The 22,949-nt window shown below is 37.8% G+C and overlaps 1 protein-coding gene across 1 annotated transcript in view; it reads left to right on the forward strand.

Annotated features, from left to right (window-relative positions):
- Positions 1–22,949, forward strand: part of ZFAND3 (zinc finger AN1-type containing 3) — a 314,683-nt gene that overhangs the window by 226,708 nt on the left and 65,026 nt on the right. The window contains exon 3 of the mRNA XM_082347897.1: positions 13,833–14,015. Within this exon, the coding sequence (XP_082204023.1) occupies positions 13,833–14,015 (183 nt within the window). The remainder of the gene's footprint in view (positions 1–13,832; positions 14,016–22,949) is intronic.

Here is a 22,949-nt window from a genome sequence, read left to right on the forward strand (position 1 = left end):
AAAAGAAGAAATCAAGACAAAGGGAAAATTTAGATTGATTAGTAAGATGAAGACGAAGAATGTCAACACAGAAATTCATGCCATAAACCTCTGTCTAACCATTCAAGACAGAGTGCAGATTGAGATCTGAGCTTCCTAGGAGTCAAAGCAAAAATGGAAATGCAAACAGTTCAAAGGTCAACATTCTGTGAGCTCTAAAGTAGACAGTGAGAAGAGTAGTGAACCATGTTCTCAGTAACAGCCCTTCAAAAAGTAGTGTGTTTCAGACTCACAGTTATAGAAGACAAACTTTTGGTTACCAAAGGGGAGAGGAAGTGGGGAAAGAACAAATCAGGGATATAGGATTAACAAATACAGACTACTATATATAAAATAGATAAGCAACAAGGGTATACTGTATAACATAGGGAATTATACCCATTTTCTTGTAATGACCTATAATGGAATATTCTGCAAAAATACTGACTCACTAGGCTGTACACCTAAAACTAACACAATATTGTAAATCAACTATACTTCAACTAAAAAAAAAAGTGGTGTGTTTTATGTGGCTATTTCTTAATAGCATCCCTATTAGAAGCCAAGGGCATTATCTATAAAGGCTGAGTATTGGTGGTGACAATTGAAGTGTATCTCTTTTTTCTTTTTCTTAAATTAAAAGAAAATTTTTTTTGGCCATGCCACGTGGCATGTGGGATCTTAGTTCCCTGACCAGGGATTGAACCTGCGCCCCCTGCAGGCGTGGAGTCTTAACCACTGGACCGCCAGTGAAGTCCCATGAAGTGTATCTCATTTTCCTTTTTCTTACTGGTCAGAATTAATAGTAAGCAAATTCTCTCAAACTAATGTAAGATCTAAGTCCAAATTTAATTTAATTGCATAAATTAGAAGTTTATAAAGGATTTGAATTACATGGCCTCTTGTTGGGCTACATAGAATAAGAGTAAGGGACAATTAGAGTTTTATCTACGCAGAACATTAACACTTAATTTGTTTAGTACTATTATGACCTTAAAAGGAAGAATTTGCCTATATCACATGCCATTAAATATTTGAAAGATAATTTTTAAATGGATAACTTCCTCTTCCTCGTCCCATTCAAAATGCATTTACCCACAGTTGCAAGTGAAATAAAAGCATATTCCCAAATGGAAAAAATATTTTAAAAATGAGTTAGTTATATCAAGTTTCACCTGTCTTAAATGAAATTTAGACAAAATCAGATTGGATTATTTGGTTAGTATAAGGCAGTTGGTTCCTAAGAAGAATTTTCTAATAGCTTATTTTTCCCATTTGGTAGGGAGCTGTAAATATTTCAGCACATTGACTTAGTAGCCTTCATCCATTTGAGAATCAGGAACAAGACTGGGTTATAATCATTAAAAGAGAAATAAAATAAAATAAACATAACATGGCCTTGTTAATTTAAAACAAATTAAATTTTGAATTAGGGTTAGACTGCCTTGTATTTTATAAAGAACAGGGTTTTCAGCTGTCAGGAAATCACAGTTTTCTCAGATAAGACTTTATTTTCAATAAACCGGTTATCAGCCTACTGTAGTTTTACTGCAATTCATATACTCAGATTTTCATAAGGCAATAATCGAATTTAATGGAGCCTGGTAGAAAATTCAGACTATTTCCCCAGCCCACACTGTCCCAGTAATCAGCAACTCAGAAAACCAGAGTTAGGTCTGTTGTATTGGTCTAGTGTTATAAAATTACTAGCAATGGCCATATTTTTGAGACTTGACTTCTTTCAAACTCAATCTGATTTTTTTTAGGCCCTTTTAGTCTGTGATACCTTTCAGAATATAATATCTGTGTTCTGTTTTCTGAGGGGAAAAATGGGCCTGTATGTATACACAGTATTGCATATAATTTCATAAGATTAACCCAGAACTATATGCAAAATTTTCTGTGCACACGTTATGAACCCTAGGTTGTATTATTGCTCCCAGGTGTTTGCCGCCCCTTCCAGTGGGAGGATTATACTTCCCTGTATTCATCATCAGACTTGACCATGAGACATCTTTTAACAAAGGTGAACAAAAAAATTCATATGTCACTAATGAATGGAAACTTTAACAGCCATGGTATGGTTCCACATCGCTCTATTCTCTCTGCCACAAGACCAGTCGTGTTCCAGTTAGGGCCACTCTTTCATTCTGGATTCCTGGAATGAAGACACATGTGGGCAAAAACAACAAACTGTTGTTGTGATAAGCACCTAGGTTTTAGGGTCATTTGTAATTGCAGTATACATTAGTCTAAGCTGATATAAGAACCCTAGGTTAAGAATCTCTGTTCTAGACCTACATGAGGGTTTTGACACTCATTTGTTATTCATTCAAAAATTTATTCAATACCTCTGTAATGTGGGGGACACCCACATTATCTCCCATTCTCACAACAATCCTAGAGGATAGGTCTTCAACATTTTTGCAGGTGAGGAAACAATCATAAATTGGGTAAGTAACTTTCTTGAGGTCACACAGCTTCTGATTAGCTTAGCCAGGATTCAAACATAGGTCTGTCTGATTCTCTTTGTGTTGTATCTCTATACTTTCCTATTTGCTCTTTATATCTAAGCACATATATCTGATGAATCATTTCCTTACCAGTATGTGGAATTGATAATGCAGTGTACAAAACTTTTATATAATAAATACTTTGTCTCTATTTAAATCAGGCATCTTATAAACTGCAGGCTTGCCAGGGCACAGATATGTTGTATTTGGAGGTTTTTAATTTTGTTTTTAAGTTTGGAATGAGATACCTTTAGGCGAGGCTTACACTTGCCAGTTAGCCACAGTAACCATCACTTCCCGCTACTTTAAGCCAGCTGACTTTGTACATTTATAATATCTACCTGGTCCCTGTAAATTTCTGAGTTTATAAGCCCAGATTGGCTTACGTAGTGTACATTGTTATGAAGACGAGTTAGATGTAATTCCCTTCTGTTCATTCATTGGCTCCAGAGAAATTATTTTTCATTGTCACAGTCTCAAACTAGCAAATATTTAAATTGTGTGCAAGAAGGCAGAAGTGTAATAAGTCCATAGTTAATTTGAGACTTACTAGCCAGGCATTGTTCTGAAACTTTTCACATGTAATTATCTAATATAATCCACATAATAACCTTATGAAGTAGATGTGATTATTATTCCCATTTTAGAGAAGGAGAAAACAGAAGGAAGAGAAGTTGAATAACTCGCCCAAGGTCACACAACAGTTAAGAGGTTGAGCCAGGGTTCATTCTACATTCCTAAACACCACACTATGACAGAGGATCTGTAGGTAACTGCACGAGCTTTTCTCATGAGTGAAAAAATCTCTTAGGTCTTTACCTGGTAACCATTACGTGAAGGACAAGTTTTCCCTTACTTTATGCTACAGCTTTTTAATAACTATCCATAGTGTTCTTCAGAGAGAACATGTACTCTTTCAATTATTAGACAAATGCCTTTTTGGGCATTGTGAATCACACAGGCATTATATATTCTTTTGCTACCTTGAGTTCATCGGATAAACATTAGTCAGTTAGCCCTGATCTTTGGACCTTGTGAAAATCATGGTCTTTGCTGAACATCCCCTGATATGCTTTAATAGATGTAATAAAATGTTAGCAAACCTATCACTTCATTCTTTAAAAAAATTTCTCTTAGCAGTTTAAACCAATGTGTGGTCTGTTAACTTTTTGAGAAAGAGGTTGCCATTCTTAAAATATACCATTTTGCGCTGTTTGAAAAATAATTATTTGTGCTGAACATTTGCAAGTTTTATCTTAAGGGAAAGTGTGTCTCAAAAGTTACCACCACCACCACCCTGAGTTGAATTTCCTGAAACGTGAAGTGCTCAGCTTGCCAATAGGGCTTAACTGTAGGAGGACTGAAGCTTGGTGGTCTGTGACCCTGATGTGAGATGGTGAGACTGAGAACTGAGTGGAAATGAAATATCGTTAAAGGCAAGAGCTGCCCGTCACCCATGGAGGGGAACAAAGACAAAGAGGACCGAATTACAAGGGTATCAGTGGGCAGGAGCACAAACACTGCTCTCCTTCCACTTCCCCAAAAGGGAGGGCCGGTGAGAGGGAGTTTTGTCTTTTCTCCTGTCACTTCTACATGGTAAAATGAAGGGCTGGTAGCATGAAGACTGTGCATACAATTATAAAAACAACCAAGGGGCTTCCCTGGTGGCGCAGTGGTTGAGAATCTGCCTGCCAATGCAGGCGACACGGGTTCGAGCCCTGGTCTGGGAAGATCCCACATGCCGCGGAGCAACTAGGCCCGTGAGCCACAACTACTGAGCCTGCGCGTCTGGAGCCTGTGCTCCGCGACAAGAGAGGCCGCGACAGTGAGAGGTCCGCGCACCGCGATGAAGAGTGGCCCCCGCTTGCCGCAACTAGAGAAAGCCCTCACACAGAAACGAAGACCCAACACAGCCATAAATAAATAAATAAATAAATAAATAAATAAATAAACAAACCCAAAAAGCTAAAAAAAAAAAAAAAAACAACCAAGGATCTAAAAAAGGAGGATTTTCTTTTCCTAGTGTATTCCCAAAGCTTTTCTAATTTTCTGTTCTGTTGTCACTGAAGTCTTTCTGGGGCATTTGTAACCTTAGGCCTGAACTGAAAAAAATCTTCCAGGCTCCAGCCTCTCCAGCAGTTATGTTCGTGCCACACCTGTGCCATCCGATGATTCATGAATGACAGTAAGGACTGTTGGTTTGAGGGAGGTCTTTATTTTTTATTTTTATTTTTTAAAGAGATTGGAGTTTATTTATTTATTTATTTATGGCTGTGTTGGGTCTTTGTCTCTGTGCGAGGGCTTTCTCCAGTTGCGGCAAGCGGGGGCCACTCTTCATCGCGGTGCGCGGGCCTCTCACTATCGCGGCCTCTCTTGATGCGGAGCACAGGCTCCAGACGTGCAGGCTCAGCAGTTGTGGCTCACGGGCCCAGTTGCTCCACGGCATGTGGGATCCTCCCGGACCAGGGCCCGAACCCGTGTTCCCTGCACTGGCAGGCAGACTGTCAACCACTGCGCCACCAGGGAAGCCCTGAGGGAGGTCTTTAAATGGTACCAAGGATCAGCTGTAAACAGATAGGTCAGAGGTTTTTGTTTTGTTTTTTGGTTCTAATTTGCCTATTTTATTTTGTCAGCTTTGTCTAGTATTTACACAATATACCTACTCTGTTGTTTATTTTGCTGGTTGAGCTGTATGTGTAGCATGTATGTATATGCACACACACCATCAAATTCTCATTTTGTTGAAACTAGATTAATGTCACAGTATTCAGAAAACTTCTCGTGTTTTCAGTTTTTTAGAAAATTGACACGTTTTTGAGGTTAGACCAAAATGAGGTAAATGTGTCTCTTGTGCACTATGTTACTGTAGTACTAATGGATTGTTAGGTATTTGCTGTAATGTTAACATGTTAATTTATGCCCTGTAAATGAATATGAGACACTATTGCTGGGAAAACTGTATAGTCTGCGCAATAAGTGCTGTATAAGAAACAAGCCTTCTTCCAAATAACTTTTTTTTTTTTGCTAGTTCACAATTCTGAGCAGTAGGCGCTATAGGTGTGAAGAATTTAGGGACTGTATAATTTCAGTGATAAACCAGATTACAAAATAAGCTTAATTACTGATAAGAGTTTTGCTTATAAGCTTTGTCACCTTCATATATTCTCTACTGCCTACTTTTGCAGGAAGCATTTGAAGACATGCTTTCGGGAGCCAGTCTAGTGTTATTTCTAGTATTCTGAAATAAAAGCTTGCAGCTTTGTGGTTTGAATCTAAGCAAACAGGACTTGAGAGACCTTTTGAGTTCTATCAGAACCAGTTACCTGTGGTGTGTAGTAAGGAAGAAAAAGTTTATATGTGAAGGGATAGTTTGTAAAATTCAAACATCTGCTTATTGAAGGGGGTACTTAATATTTCTACTGTATGTAGTTGCATTCTTGTTTCCTAGAAATACATTTTTATAGCAATTTGAAGTCTACTTATTAATGTCTGAGAGAACAAATGTTTTTAAACTTGGTATGTTCACCAGTATCAAATAAGTTAAATTCAACAAATCTATATTGTATATTGTGTGACAGGCATTTTGCAAGGGACTGGGATGTACAGTGAATAAGGCATTCATTCATTCACCCAGAAATATTTATTAAGTGTCTTCTATGGTTAATCTTAAGAGCCTCCCTGAGGAAAGAGTGATTAAGTTAAGGTTCAAAATGAGTAGGAGTTACCAAGGTGAATAGCAAGATAAAGAAAAAGAGTCTCCCACATGCCTGATCAAAGTACTCCAGGATGAGAAAAAGAATAGTGTTCAGAAAAAACCAAAAGCACTCCAGTATGGCTGAAGCAGGAGGAGGGAGAGGAGGAGCAGTGGCTTAAGACGGGACTGAAGAGATAGCCAGAAGCCAGTTCATGGAGAGACTTCTAACTTGTAAGCCATGTTTAGGAATTTGGATATGATTATTAAGGTAATGGAAGCTCATTCAGGGTTTAGGGAGGAAAATGACTGTGTCAAAATTTGTTTTTTACATCACTCTGATTGCTTTGTGTAGAATGAATTAGAATGAATTAGGGCCAAGAGGGGATAGGATACAAAGAAATCAGTTAGCATGCTATTGAAGGAATCTGACAGATGATGATGACTTAGATTAGAGTGGAAATAGAGAAGTGGATGGATTCCAGAGATATTTAGGAGTGGTAAAGACTAGACTTGGTGATTTTTGAGATGTAGAATTAAGAGAGGGAGAATGTGGAGTCTGAGATGATTCCCAGGCTTCTGACTGCAGTCTCTAGGAGAATGTTGGCACCATCCCCAGAAAAGGACAGAAGACAAGGTCCCTTTTAATTTCTGAGGTAATACCTCAAAGTAGACAGATTTATGGGCATAGATAGAGAACACAGGACAGGAGTCATTTATCCTCAACAGGATATATATATGGTATGTGGGTGTGTGTATATATACATACACATATGTGTGTGTGTGTATGTTTAAAATTTGTTTGAAAGTATCAGTATCAAAACAGTATCAATCAGTCAATGAAGAGTCTGAATTTTAAAGGGAAGGAATCATCATGAGAGAGAATTCGGTAGGGTAAAGGTTTTGGTTTTTGTTTTTTAAAGAAGTTAGAAGAGATCACTCATGAAAGAAAGTTTAAATGAACACAGCCACATTGAGCAGATCACAGTTTTCCCCATAAGCTAGGATCCAAGGTGAGTGAGTGCATTTTAAGGCTTTAATAATAGTAATTAGTTCGTCCTTTGGTTCTTGCTAATTCATGTTTAAACCAGTTTGTCTTTTTCTGAGGCTGTTAACCCAGATTAACATTCAAATACTAGAATTTTATTAAGATTTTAATTAGGAGGCTAGAACTCTGGCTTATGAATTGGTTGGCTACTGCTAACAGCTTTGTAGCTTTTTAAAATAAGATATCTAAGATTTGTGGTTGGGGTGGGAATGTGAAGCTTTGAAAACGTAGAAATGTTCTTATGAATGGAAGCTGTAGTCTGTTATGGAGATAAATTAGGAGAAGAGATGAAGAAAAGAGGAGAAAAGGCCCTGTTTTGTTAGAGGAGGCTTTTATATTATGCCTTGCATGAGCCAAACTTTTGAGATATCAAAATTAAATTTTTATTGTCAACATTTCTATTTTACTTTAATTGGCTACTGGAAACATGAAGCATTTTATGGGGTGAAATACCAAATTAAAGCTTCCAGTGGGAATGTGGAGTTGTAATCTGTGATAAAGAGTCAGATGGGGTTTGAGCCTGGGAATGGAAATGCGGGAACTGGAAAAGTCACCCCTGCAAGCTGGGCTGTGGTTGCTTCAGTGATGCATGCTGTAGTGGGAAGTAGCATACTAGAATTACACGAATTTGGGCCTCACACCCTAGCTCCGGCATTTGTTAGGAGGGGCAGGTTGCCCAAACTTGCCATGCCCCCTGTCCTCTGCTGAAATATGGGGATGACATCTACCACCCAGTTTATTTTGAGGCTTAAATGAGAAGATGAACGTAAGGCCTCTGAATGAACATAGTGCCTTGCCTCATAGCAGGCACTTCATTCTTAGTTCCTCTTTCACCTCCAGTTTAATTTTCTTTATACCCAGCTTAGTGTCTGTAATAATGATATAGAAGCCTTATTAGTGGCCAAACAGATTTAATGAGTGAGTTAGAACAAATGCAGTTGAATTTTTCATCTCTCCTTATTGATTATGAAAATAGGAATTCACAGCACTTCGTCTTTTAGAAATGCTAAACCAGATGATGCTAGGACTGCCCTTAGAGGCACACAGAATAGTGTTTGAAGGGTTTAAAATAACAATTGAAAAAATAATTTTAAATGTAATCCAGTGATGGGCTTTCTACTAAAAAACATTTGGCCACTTACTCATTTAGTTAACATCTGTGGAGCACTGTTTTTGTCCCAGGCCTGTATAATGTGGGAGACGGAGAAGTGAACAGATGATTCTTACATGCCATAGTAAGGCTCGTGCTGTGGGAAATCACAGGGTGCTGCGCCAGGAGGATTTGACAGTGTGTGCCAAATGTGCACTTTAAAAATGTGCGTCCTCTTCTACCTAGTTGATCTACTTCTAGCAACATAACCTGAGGAAGTTTGATGAAATCTGCTTATAATAGTGAAAAATTGGTAATTGCAAATGTATAACAAAAGTGAATTGGTTTAATTTCTATCTTATAAGTGGACATTCTGTATACCCATCAGTGATCACAGAGATCTGTAAAAAATAGTCGCGATGTATTGCTAAGAGCAAAAAGTAGGTTACCAAGGAGGGTTTTTAAAAAATAATTTATTTTCAAAGAAAGAAAGTTTAGTGAAGTCCTTGCCAAATCACTTTTGGGTATTCTTTGCCTTGAACAAATCATTCAAAAAGACATAGTTATGGTCATAATCTGGAAGCTGGGTGGGAGTTTGAGTTAAGCATCTTGCCAAGTCTGTGTAGTACATATGAGAGATCAGCTATTGAGATGTGTATATACACACACACACATATATATACACACATACACACACACACATACATATGAGTTTTGAGTAATGACTAGATAAGTTACAGTCCCAGTGAGGCTGCCCAGGTGAATGAGCTTGTCGGCAGAGCAGGGCCGTGTGCTTTCTTGGTGCCCAGTCTTTTGAGGTATACTTTGTAGTAAGAAGATTGACCTGTGAGAAAAAAATATGTCTAGTGAGTATGTTTGTAACCAGCCCCAGGCACTTCTTCACTGGCCATCTTGGCTCAGCTGGTACCATTAGGTCAGTTTTTCTAGCTTGTGGAACCATCTCATTTCTGGATACCGCAGGTTCCAAGAGTACCTTCGTCGAGAAATTATTTTTTCTCTTAGTTGATAATAAGGTAAGCTGCCAAGATCTTGGCTTCTGTTCACTTTTCAACAGCAGTCCCTTTAAAGTTCAAAGGTTTTTACTTAGGTTTTACAAATAGCAGTTTATTTTGGAAAAACTCTATTCAAGACCAAGTTTATACCTTTGTGTATACCGTAAACTCTTAACAATTTACAAAAATAGATAATTTTTCCTAATTTTTTTTTCTTAAAGAGATGGATAAGCTTGGAGAGCTCTAGTTTTCCCATTTGTATGAGAACTGTAAAACAACAAGTGAACAAGTCTTTTCTGTGTCTGGATCAAACGGAGTGACTATTTCTGTTCCTTTCCTGCGCTGCTTTCCAGGGTAGAGTTAACGAGAGGCAGTCTCTGCCTGTTTTATTGTTTACTTTTTTACATGGGACATAAATCTGCTCCCCTTTGTCCTTGGAGTAGATTCCTGGGATTTTTTTTCCTTCTGTTTCTTTTGGTCAGTAGTCAGAAGTTGGATGCTGAATGATTCAGAAAGAAAGGAACAAGAGAGTAAGAACTGTAATGCAAACGTCAGGGGTAAAAGGAAGAGATGGTTCTTTCTTTAAACCAGGAAAATACCTTTTCTCTTTAATGACTATCATTTTTTGAGTACCCATGCACAGATACTTTATGTACATTATCTTGTTTAATCCACACTATCCTGAGAGGTAGAAATAACTCCCTCCCTTCGTTTTACAGACAAGGCCCAAAAGAGTAAACAGTTTGCTTTTAGCCATATGCCCAGTAAATAGGCAAGTCAGAATTTGAATCCAGGTCCAACTCTAAAGCTCTTTGTATCGTATAAGCAGCTAACTTTGGCCTAAGAGTTAGAAAACTCTTATAATTAACTGTGAATTTCTGGTGGGTTGCATTAACTTTCTTGGCTCTTGCTTTCTTCATCTGTAAAATGAGAGGATTGAGCTAGATCTTTAAAGTTAATTCTGGTTGTAAAATTCTGTTATTTCTGGTTTCTTTATTGAATTGAAATGGAGAATGTGTAAAGCTTCTACTTAGTTCTCTTGTTTGCAGCCAGTTTGGTTTGTAATCTTTACTTTTAGCCCGATGATTTTTTCACACCATCGTCCAGTGGAGGTGCAGAAGAAGGCATCAGTGGGAGGATGGGTTAAAGGAAGGTGCCTTATGACAGCTGCAGATTTACAAAAGAAAACTTAAAGAAAAGTACCTGAACATCAAGCAAGGAGCATGGCAAACATGGGCTGGAGATTGTGTAGGTGGGACCTGGTAATTGTCTTTAGACACCAGCATCATTTAACTTCAAAGGGTTATTGTGCCTCAGTGAGTGATTCTATGTGTTTGTCTGTCTTGAGGCAATGGAGATTCTGTTAAATAGTACAATGATGACTCAGTTTCAATTCTTTTAGGGTCTTATAACATTTCCAATTAAATGGTAGAAAGGTGGCTATAGAAGGGACACAATGATTATTGACATAGGAGAGCTAATGAGATGATATGATATAAAAAAGAAGCATCATTTGCAATATTTTTATTCCACTTATACAGTACCTTTTTCTCTGAGGGTGCTCTACAAATAACATTGAGATAATAACCCATTTTGAAATGTCAAAACACTGAAAATAAGAAAGTGGCTAGGAGAAATAAATAGAAGCAGTAGAGGCTTTAGATCACTAATGGGCATGCACAGCAGGTTAGCAATTCTTTGGCTAAATCCATTGCATTCACCATTGGTGCTGTAAATGGGTGGGGGCTTGACATGGAGGCCTTTTCCTTGGGCCAGTCTAATGCACACCGTTCTACATCCTGTGGTTGAGATTGAAGACCATGAGTTTTTGTGTCAGATGGATCTGTATTTAAATCCTGATCCTGCTACTTACTAGCTATTAACTTGGAACAAATTACCTAAATTTTCTGAGCCTCAGTTTCTTAATCAGTTAAGTGGTGGTAATTATAACTCCCTTGTTAGGGTTGTTCAGAGGATTAAAGTAAATGAGTTAAATATATACAACATTTAGTTCAGTGCCTGGCACATGGTAAATGCAACATAAATGCTAGCTAGCTATTATTATTCTCAGAATATGTCAGAATAGTGGTTCTGATGAGGTTATAGAGCATAATAGCAACAGCTTCTCTGGTTCAAAAGATAAGGCAAAATGGAGTTGTCAGGATCTTCTGTTCCTTTTCTGAATTGATGCAGTGAAGTATAATCTGTACTTCATAGACTAGCATAAGATTTTTTAAAATGAAACATACCGAGACTAAACATAATAAACAGTCATATGCTGACCACTAGCTTTAAGAAGTAAAAAAAATTACAGATAGAATTGAAGATCCCGGTTCCTCCCTCCCTCCCACCCCCAGATAACTATTATCCTAAATTTGGTGTATCATTTCCACATGTTTTTATATTGTAATTATGTACCAATAAACAATATATTTTTACATATTTTAAATTTTTATATAAATATTATTAGATACATATCTTTTCTGTAGCTTGCTTGTCTCTCTCAACATTGTTTTTGAGATTTTTCTGTTGTACTTGTAGCTCTATTCATTTATTTTAACTGCCATAGAGTATTTCATCATATGAATGAATGTATCATTTTAATCTATTCTCTGTCAATGGACATTACCTATAATTTTGAATATTTCTGCATAGCTCTCACTTCACACCCCCCACCCCCCCAAATCTCAGAGGTAACCACCCTCCTGAATTGTGTTAATTTTTTTAGTGTTTATAGATACATATTCCTAAACAATATATTATTTGAAGTTCTGCCTGTCTTTAAGGTTTGTGCAGTACAGTCTTACTATGTTATTTAGTGACTTGCTTTTTTTTAATTTTTTTTTTTTTTTTTTTTTTTAAAGGTGTAGGCTTATTTATTTATTTATTTTTTTGGTTGTGTTGGGTCTTCGTTTCTGTGCGAGGGCTTTCTCTAGTTGTGGCAAGCGGGGGCCACTCTTCATCGCGGTGCGCGGGCCTCTCACTATATCGCGGCCTCTCTTGTTGCGGAGCACAGGCTCCAGACGCGCAGGCTCAGTAATTGCGGCTCACGGGCCCAGCTGCTCCGCGGCATGTGGGATCTTCCCAGACCAGGGCTCGAACCCGTGTCCCCTGCATTGGCAGGCAGACTCTCAACCACTGCGCCACCAGGGAAGCCCCTAGTGACTTGCTTTTTTGTTTAACATTATAATTTTGAGATTTATTCATGTTGATGTGTGTGGCAATAGTTATTTTCACTGTGTACATTATTCCATTATTTGAATATAATATAATTTATGGTCCTTTAGGTCTGACTTTTTACTATTACAAACAGTATGTAATCAACATCCTTGTACCTGTGTGTTGAATCTCTGTCAGGCATATACCTAGTAATAAAAATGGGGTATAGGTAATGTATGTGCATCTTTATCTTTACTGGATAGTGATAAGTAGTAATTACATTATCATTTAATTATACATATTTTCTAATTTCTAATTTGACCCATGAGTTTAAAGTGTATTTTAGAAACTTCCAAATATATAGGGTTTTTGTTACCAATTTTTAACTTAATTGCTCTGTGGTCAATTCATAATGCCTATATCTTACTAATTCTTTGGTATCTGTTGAGACTTTTGCTTTATAACCTAATGTGTGGTCAAGGTTTATCCAGGTTTTAGGCAGTTTTTATAAATATTCCAAATGTGTTTGAAAATAATTCATTACCTAATTGTCAGTTTCCCATAGATACAATCATTTTTGCTTTACCTATTTTGAGGCTTTGTTATTGGGTGCATACAGGTTAAGAGTTGTTTTATATTTCTGCTAATTTTTTTCACTCTTATATAATGATCCTCTTTATCTCTAATAATGTTTTTGCCTTAAAGTCTACATTTCCTAACAGTACTATAGCTATTACTGGCTTTTTAATCATTTGTATTTGCTGGTATTTTGTTTATATACTTTGAAAGTTTTCTCTCATGTTAATGTTTTTAGTATGTCTCTTAGGAACTACATAAAACAGGACTTTGTTTATTCAGTCTGAATTTTCTATCTTTTAACTGCTAAGTTTAGTCTGTTTACATTTATTACCACTACTGATACATCTGTACTTATTTCTGCCACATTATTATGTGTTTTCTATTTCCCCTTTTTTCCTCTGCTGTTTTTCTCCTTCTTAACCTGTCCTTTATTGGTTTGAACAACTTTTCTTTATTTGTTTTATCCTTGATTACCCCTACCCTAAAATTTTAACATGTATTTGGCTTTGCAGAGTCTTACATTAACATCAGTATGTCTACCACTCATCTTGGAAATCTTTAACTCACTTACCCTCCACCAATCTTCTATGTTTTTGACCAGTATTTTACTTCAATTCTTTTCATCACCCAAATTAGTTTTAATTTTTATACTAGCATTATTTTCTAATACCCAAGACGATTGTGAACTCCTTATTTAAACTGGTTTTCTCACTCTCTTCAGATTTTCAAAAGAAACAACCAGACGATGATTCCGCTCCAAGTACAAGTAACAGCCAATCAGATTTGTTTTCCGAAGAGACCACCAGTGACAACAGCAATACCTCGATAACCACACCAACTCTTAGTCCCAGCCAGCAGCCGCTTCCGACAGAACTGAATGTAACTTCACCAAGTAAAGAGGAGTGTAAGTCTCAGATCCTGTGAAGTGGTAGAGAAAGCAGCCTAAGAATCATATCATGAGTTTCTTAGTAATGCCTCTTCCAGAAAAAATGATAGCGGCTCTTTCAATTCAAGATTAAGTGTTAACATATAGGCCCAAGTCAGCAAGGTAGAGAGTAAGTTTCAGCCTTCCATTGAGCTTAAGGTTTTTGTGTGTGTGTGTGTGTGTGTTTTTTAATTTATTTATTTTATTTATTTATTATTTTTGGCTGTGTTGGGTCCTCGTTGCTGTGCACAGGCTTTCTCTAGTTGTGGTGAGCGGGGGCTACTCTTCATTGTGGTGTGCGGGCTTCTCATTGCAGTGGCTTCTCTTATTGTGGAGCACGGGCTCTAGGCACACGGGCTTCAGTAGTTGTGGCACTCAGGCTCAGTAGTTGTGGTTTGCGGGCTCTAGAGCGCAGGCTCAGTAGTTGTGGTGCACAGGCTTAGCTGCTCCGCGGCATGTGGGATAGTCCCGGACCAGGGCTCGAACCCGTGTCCCCTGCATTGGCAGGCGGATTCTTAACCACTGCACCACCAGGGAAGCCCACTTAAGGTTTTCTTAAAGGATCGCCTTTTATGTTAACTGTCAGGGTACACGAGGTTTTGAACCAGTTTAGGGCAGTTGTTCTCAGCCCTGGCTGTAAATTAGAATCCACTGGGGATTTTTAGAACAATTTTAATCTTCAGCACCATTCCCTGAATCTGTAATTTAACTGGTCTGGAGTGAGGCTCAGTGATCTATTCTTTTTAATTCTTCAGAGGATTCAAATATGCAGCAAGAATTGAGGACCACTGGTCTAGGGAACTTACCCTGATTTAGGAACCTTTGGTTGAAGCCTTGCCTCTGTCACTAAGTGGGCCTCGAGTGTTTCTAGGCAGTTAACGAGATAACACTATATACTTCATAGAATACAGGATATTTGAAGGGAGGAGGAAGTATTTTCTTTTACTCTTCTGTAAGTTCTCAGTGACAGAATACTATTATCATATATGTGATATGGAAGTCCATTGTCCATTTAAGCTTTATAATGCTCTAACCATTTCCTTTAGGGCACAACTGTAACTGACAGGGTTTGTTGAAAATTGTAGTGATGTTATGACATAGCAGCTTTTTACCTTTTAAAAGCTTTACTTAACAGGTTGAAATCTGGTGTTTCAAATTTAATGAATATCTAGAAATCCTTGGAATATGGTAGGTTAGAATGTTCTATCTACTAACTTTGGAAAGATTAGCAGAGAACAAATGTTTATCTAAACCCCTGTCATAAGCCACTGTACTAGGTAAAGTTGAAAACATAAAGGTAAAAAAGGCCATAGTCCCTGTCCTCAAAGAATTTACTGTTTAGCAGTGGAAATTAAATATATTTCTTATATCAGTAGTTCTCAACCAGGAGTGAGTTTGCCCCTCCCCCTCCTCGCAACACTGTAAAATCTGACACTGTATCGGACAGCCCTCCACAGCAAGGAATTATCCAGCCTGACATGTTAGTAATGCCAAGGTTGAGAAACTCTGATACATGGTTGTATGCACCTATTTTAATGGTCTTTCTTACGTATTGAAGACATGGACTGTTGAAGAAGGGTGTTGGTTTACTGGAGAAGGTGGTGTTGAAGATAGACACAATATGGAGGAAAGCTGCATGGAGTTCTGCAATGGCAAGTGGCTTCTTTAGGGCCATTTATGGGGGACAAGGCTGGACAGGTAGATTGTGGCCGTGCCATAGAGACTTGACTGCTCAGCGAAGATATTTGGATGTTAGACGGTAGTCATGTTTTTGAGCAAAGGAAGTAATATTACTACAATTATTTTGCAGAAGTAGAATGGCAGTATTGAAAATGGGAAGGATTATACTAGATAACATTGCACAGAGAAAATTTTTAAATTATTGTAACCTATTGAATAGAGGCCTAGGCAAAGATGTTGAAATTATGTAAGAGGAGAAAAAAAGATGAAAATGGTAGTGATAATGTTAAGGCAGTAGGTTTTGTTTTGTTTTTAAAAATCTGTTGAGGGTTGTGTACTTATTGAGAAGCTGATGAAAGCTCTGGCCCCTTGTCTCAGAAAAATACACACCAACCATTTATACTCAATTTTGAATAAAAGTTTTCTAAAGCTCACTATGGCCTTTAGGTTAAGAACTCCTTGTCTAAGGGAAAGGTTGGAGCTGATCAGAATCTCATCTTATGGAATGGCATCTGACTGGATCCACACACACCAGGATCAGGCCAGGATCAAAACAACTTGAGCAACCCAAGTGCTCTGAGATAACAACAGCTACCTTTAATTGAGCACTTTATGTCCAAGACACTGTTCTATATGTTTTGCATATTTTTTCTTTTATTCCTCATGACAACTCATTGAGGTGTAAATACTCAGTTTCCCCATTGTATAGAAGGAAACAGGCACAAAGAGATCAAGTAATTTGCCTGTGGTAGCAAACTAGTAACCAGAATAGCATTCGAATTCAAGCATTTGGCTTTAGAACTCATGCTTTTAATTAGTTAATTCACAATGTGAAATATAACTGTCACAGAGAATAGAAATATTCATGTTGGTAAGATCAACTCTTTCTGTGAAATTAAGGTATGTGGAAACTCACATGGTAACCAAAAGTTACTTGATTAATTCATCATGAAATATCCTTATAACAGGGATTGAAAATAAAAACACTATATCCATATGACTGTATGACTAAAACATTTTCTCTGGAGTCAGATCTTTATGGGAAGCAGACCCATAACAAGGATTTACATAGCAAATGGCAAAGTGTGGACTCAGAACAAGGGGAGTTAGATGAAGTGAAAGTTTGAGGCACGCTGATTGTCAGGTGTACTCTGAGGACATATAGGGAAAGTCTTACGTTCAGTACAAGATTCCATCTTTATGCCCTTTTCCCCCTCCTCTGCTTGGGATTAGACCTACCCTGAGCTCTGGAGCCCCTAGGACACAGCACTTCCTGTGTTTCCATAACTTGCCACTCTAGGCTGCTGTAGACTGCCACATTTTTCCTTTCGATATATACGTAAATACCTTCTATCTGACTAAGGATGTGTAGTTCTACCAGTTTCAGATCCATTCTCTCTTTCTGGTGACATCACTGCTTTAAACCATTGTGTGTTTAACTCTTCAAGTGAAACTCTCAGAATCTAATCTCATTTCCTAATTCTTGTGGAGCTCATTATTGTAAACCTTGGATTTTCATAGATCTGGAGAGAGGAGGAGATTTGCTAATATGAGGTTTAATGATGACTTAAGTGTTCAACTGGGCAGTTTGAGTTGGAGCTCAGGAGAGAGAAGTCAAGGTTGGCTTCATCCACATGCAGATGATAAGTGAAGCCTTAGGGGTTAAGTGAGATTGCCAAAGGTGAGAAGAAAGAAAAGCAGTGAGAATAGAACTTAGAGGGAAACCAAAACAGAGGAGGCAACTGAAGAAGTCAGAGAGGAGGCAAATGTTAGTGGGCAAGGTCACAAAAGGCAAGGAACAAATTTCAACGTATGGTGTAAGCTTTATTAATAATAATGAAAATATTCACTCATATTTATAAAGTGTTTGGCTATCTTCTAAGCTCTTTACACATACTAACATTTAATTCTCACAATACTAATAATTAATAATAATGAAATATTAATAATGAAATAATAATAATATAATAATGAAAATATTTACTCATATTTATGAAGTGTTTGGCTATCTTCTAAGCCCTCTTCTAAGCTCTTTACACATACTAACATTTAATTTTCACAGTACCCTATAAGGTAGGTGCTTTTATTATCCCTGTTTTTACAGATGAGGAAGTTGAAGCATAGACTGGTTCAGTAACTTCCACCCAAAATTCAGAGCTCTTGCTGCCCAGTGTAGCTCATGCTCCAACCCACTGATTCGGCTCCAGAGCCTGTGCTTTCAACCACTATAGTATATTGCCTCAACATTGTGAAAATGCTTCAGGAAACTGTAAGCTGACAAGAAAAATTTGGACTTGGTGATCATGTGATTAATTCTCTAAATAAACTATTTAATAAGCTGTTTCAGTGGTTTGTATATTCATTTAGCATTCTTTGCTAAATGGCACTAGGTTAAGTGCTGGGTACAGAAATGAATAAGATTAGGTCTCTATCCACAAGGAGGTCACCTTTTCAAATACATACATCTCTCCTTGAGTTTCTGGTTTGTTCTCCCTAACAGGTGCATGAGAATTTTAGGGTGTAAGGGAGGCAGTAGCAGGAATAGTGGTTAATAAGCATGTCATTTGCAAAAGCTTTCTCAGGCGAGTTTTGCCTTCTCGCCTAGGTTGAAAACTATGCTAGAGTGAGGAGATAAGTGCCTGGTTTGTGGATGGGGTGGATATAGGGATAAGAAAAGTAAGGAAGGTTTGTGAAAGCTGTCAGGGCAGATGCATTGTAAGTCAACAGGAGGTAATTAAAGTGATTGCCAAGTAGCGGTGAAGACCCAGGTGAGAGTAGACAGCCTGATCCATTGACACCTTGTACATTTCTTCAACTGTGACCTACCCAGGAGAAGAAAGGTGGAGGAAGAGGCAGCAGGGGATTACTTATATTAATGTTTTAGTATCCTCAAGAGACCAGAATTTCATCTGTTGGTCCTTAGCTTCCCCTAGAGAGTTATGGAGAAGTAAGGTGTGGGAGTTGCTGGGAAATGGGTTTGGGATTCCAAATCCAAGTACTACATAATCTGTAAACTCTGTAGTAGTTATGAATCCATTGTTATTGTAGAACTGGAAGCGTTAGTGTAGAACTGGAAGTGCTGAGTCTTCTTTGGGGCTTGTGAAAGGTTTTACTTTTCTTCCTAATAATCAAGAGAATGAGTATTGCTTACATCTGCTTTCCGCTTCTCAAAGTTAAATGAATATAAGAACAGAAAGGTTGGTGAGAGTCTGGGTACATTAATGCTGTTTCGAAAAGACTGCAGATAGAGTAAGAACTATTGACAAGAATGTGTAAAGCAGAGAACAGGACAGATTTTTTATCCAAAAGAATTTCTTAAAACACCTTGACTGGAGGTCAAATAAAACAGGTGTCCAAAAGCTCAAAGGGATATTTCTTTGTCTAAACACACATGTGTCTCTTCCTATCGCATCTTATGTGTGTCTGCAGAAGAGTCCATGGAACTTTAGCCATTGGAAGCATTTTCAAAAAGCAGTTGTAAACAAAATTCTAATAGTGACCAAAGGACTTGTCATAACACTTAAATGCTATAAAGATGGTAACAGCTATCACCAGAGTACTTACTAAGTACCAGGCACTGTTCCAAATTTTTATTTGTATTAACCTACCTCATATTCATAATACCCTGTAAAGCGGGTGGTATTACCGTATCTATTTTGCAGATGTGAAAATGGAGGCACAGGATGATTCTGTATCTTGCCCAACATCACAGAGCAGCCTGGCTTTCCAGCACCACCCCATTGCTGCCTGTCTCCGTAGTGATTTGTAGGCCGTTGCTTGCAAGTAAACTACAGAGGAAGGAATGTTGCGCAAACACTTAAAAAGAACAAAATAACATACATTTCTTAATGCTTTTGCTACTACCAATTTATTGTTCTTTCAATTTCCAGGTTTTTCATAGAGGAGATAAATTGTGGTTTATTTTGTTTCCTTTTTTTTTTTTTTTTCCTCCCACATCTTTATTGGCATATAATTGCTTTACAATGTTGTGTTTGTTTCTGCCTTACAACAAATTGAATCAGCTACTGTACTTTGTTTCTTTTTTCCTTTTTCTTTTTTTTTTTTTAAGGATACCTATGACCCCAAACAGGCATAGAACTCTTTCCTAGAAGATTCAAATCTAATCTAGGAGACATTGATCTTTTTTTTTTTTTTTAAATAAATTTATTTATTTTTGGCTACTTGGGTGTTGCTGCGCGTGGGCTTTCTCTAGTTGCGGCGAGCGGGGGCTACTCTTTGTTGTGGTGCGTGGGCTTCTCATTGCAGTGGCTTCTCTTATTGTGGAGCATGGGCTCTAGGTGCATGGGTTTCAGTAGTTGTAGCACATGGGCTTAGTAGTTGTGGCTTGCAGGCTCTAGAGTGCAGGCTCAGTAGTTGTGGCGCACAGGCTTAGTTGTTCCGTGGCATGTGGGATCTTCCCGGACCAGGGCTCGAACCTGTGTCCCTTGCATTGGCAGGCGGATTCTTAACCACTGCGCCACCAGGGAAGCCCTGTACTTTGTTTCTTGAGCCAACTTTTGAAATAATGTCAGGTTGTGGGTAGAACGCTGGAACTGGTTGTTAAAGCTGTCAGGGCGGATGCATTATATGAAATTCTGGTCTCTTTGAGGGTACTAAAAGATTAAGATGAGTAATCCCCTGCTACCTATTCCTCCACCTTTCTTCTCCTAGGTGGGTCACAGTTGAAGAAATTTGCAGGGTGTCAGTGGATCACCTGGGTCTTCATTGCTACTTAGCAATCACTTTAGTTATTTACTCTTGACTTAGACAATGCATCTGCCCTGATAGCCTTAACAAGATGAGCAGATGACTGGTCACCTTAAGTCAGAGTCTTATAAGATTGGACTTAAAAGATTTTTTAAAAGACCCTTCTCTCTATTTCTCCTATAAATTAGATTTCCTATTGTTATGCTCTTACAGGCCTGGACATCCTTGCTTGTGCCCTCTGGGGGACCTTATGGTGTACATGCCTACAGAGCTAGGTTTTGTGGGGTTTTTGGTGGCGGGGGCAGGGGTTAGCCAGTCCCACTATGTACTAGAGGGAAATTGAGGTGTTGGTGGAGAGTTAGCTGGTCTGTTTCTTTCTAGGCAGGAGAGGAAGAGAGCTGATAACCTGCTACTAGGGAAGAGTAATGGCAAGAAATGGGCTTGTTTTAAAACATTCTGACATTCTAATCTAACAGTTAGAGAGGGCCCACCTCGTACAGAACACGTTTCTAAACTGTGTAGAGGCACATACTAAGCAATAAACAACAACCAACACATATATAAAACAATAGTTTTTAAGAGAAGTTGGCAAAGTATAACCCACAGGCCAAATTGGCCCATCACCTGTTTTTGTATGGCCCACGAGCTAAGAATGATTTTAAATGAAAAAGATCAAAAGGACAGTAATTTTACAACATGTGAAAATTATATGAAATTCAGATTCCAGTGTTCACAAATAAATTTTTATTGGAACACAGCCATGCTCATTCATGTATGTATTGCCTGTGGCTGCGTCTGCACTTTAACAGCAGAATTGGGTAGTTACTGCACAGACCCAGTGATCCTTTGCAGAGAAAGTTCGTCAACCCCTGTTTTACAAAGCCCTCTGACAAACGTTATTTTTCTGGGATCATCCTAACAGTGTGCAACATAGGCAGGGCAGATCGTCTCCTCCTTATTCTACAGATGAGGGAAAGGTTTGAATGGTGACCTGCCTTGAGTCACATGACAGGGCTAGAACTCAGCTCTCGGCCTTTTTTCATCCATAATGCTGAAAATTTTTCCTGTTCTTCTCTACTACATATACCCAAGAGATGATTTTGTTGTAACCAAAAGAAAATATACAGAAAAAGTGAGAACCATACTAACTGGAATGTTAGTGAAGACTTTTAATGAATAAAGCTTCATTTCCAAGTGCTGGCTGGATTTTCCTTTAATATGACAGTGATTCCCAAAACAGGAATTTGAGAGCATTCTTTATCTGTGGTTAAATTAATTTTTTTGAACAAAGAGATTTCCATTGTTTCCTTGGAAACTGGTTCCTGGTCATAGCCTAACTTCCCCAGGCATTTAAAAAATAAAATGGTGGCATGTTTTAACAGATTTCCTTGCTAAACTGCCCTTGGGTCTTTGAACATGCATTGGGCTTCATTGGCTGCTAGTCTTCATTCCTGTCTGACAGATGTGTCCCTTGGAAAATTAATATCACTGCCACTGAGTGGCTGAACTTCATGTTAGTCTGTTTTTACCAATTAAATTTATAATAATCTCTAAGTGAAACTAGTTTTCCCTTTTTGGACTATGCCTACTTGAAGACCAGATAATGTGCAAAACAGGCTGACTTATTCTAGTAGAACATTCAGAAAATATTACCTATTAAAAATATTTTATGACTTCCTGCTGGGCTGGTTTTAAGTGAAATATGGTGAGGAGATTTATTTACAGTTCTCTCTGTATGTGTCTTTCTCTTTCTTTTTCTCTAATGAAGCTTGGAGCATCAGGCCATTTATCAGAGATAATTATACAACAGATGGAGCTTTTCTGATATATAATAGTATCAAAGTGGGAGATTCTTTCCCATAATGAAGAATGCCAAAATTTTAAATGTCTCTTCTGATTTTAATTTAAAGATACTTTTTTTTCCAGTGCATTTATTTACCTTGAAGCTGATTCTGTAAAGCATGTTGCTTTTATTAGGGCTTGTGTTCTAAAAAGATTGGTACTTTGCAGTACAGTTTGATAACGTACAGTTGTATGCTGTATTGAATTGAATGGTTGTAATTCACCAGGAATCAATGTATGGGATCATTAAATGAATCCCGGTCAAAATGCAAAAGGACCAGTTGAGCAGTGTTTTCTTATGGAAATTACTTCTATTCCACATTGTTGGCTGGATGAGAACTTGTTCAAGCACTTAGAGTGTCATCTGACCTTTTTTGTAGTCTAAAAATAGTCAAAATTAAAGCAAAACCATGACTTTTAAATTACTTATTTGCTGCCCTCTTTTTTGTCTTATTTTATTTTTTAAGTATACAAGTAAAGCAAAGACATACAGGTTTATGTATGTTAGAAGGTGAAAATATTCTTTTAATGCCTCCACCCCATTCCCTACCCCCCAAATTCCCACTCTTTCCAGAGATAACCACTGTTTATTTATTTTGGATTATATATATTCTTTTTCTATGCAGTTATATACATGTCTACATAAATATAAGGTTTTCTTTATACAAATGAGAACATACTATA

The sequence above is a fragment of the Balaenoptera borealis genome, assembly GCF_965194805.1.
Source record: "Balaenoptera borealis genome assembly, chromosome: 12".
Classification (NCBI taxonomy): Eukaryota; Metazoa; Chordata; class Mammalia; order Artiodactyla; family Balaenopteridae; genus Balaenoptera; species Balaenoptera borealis.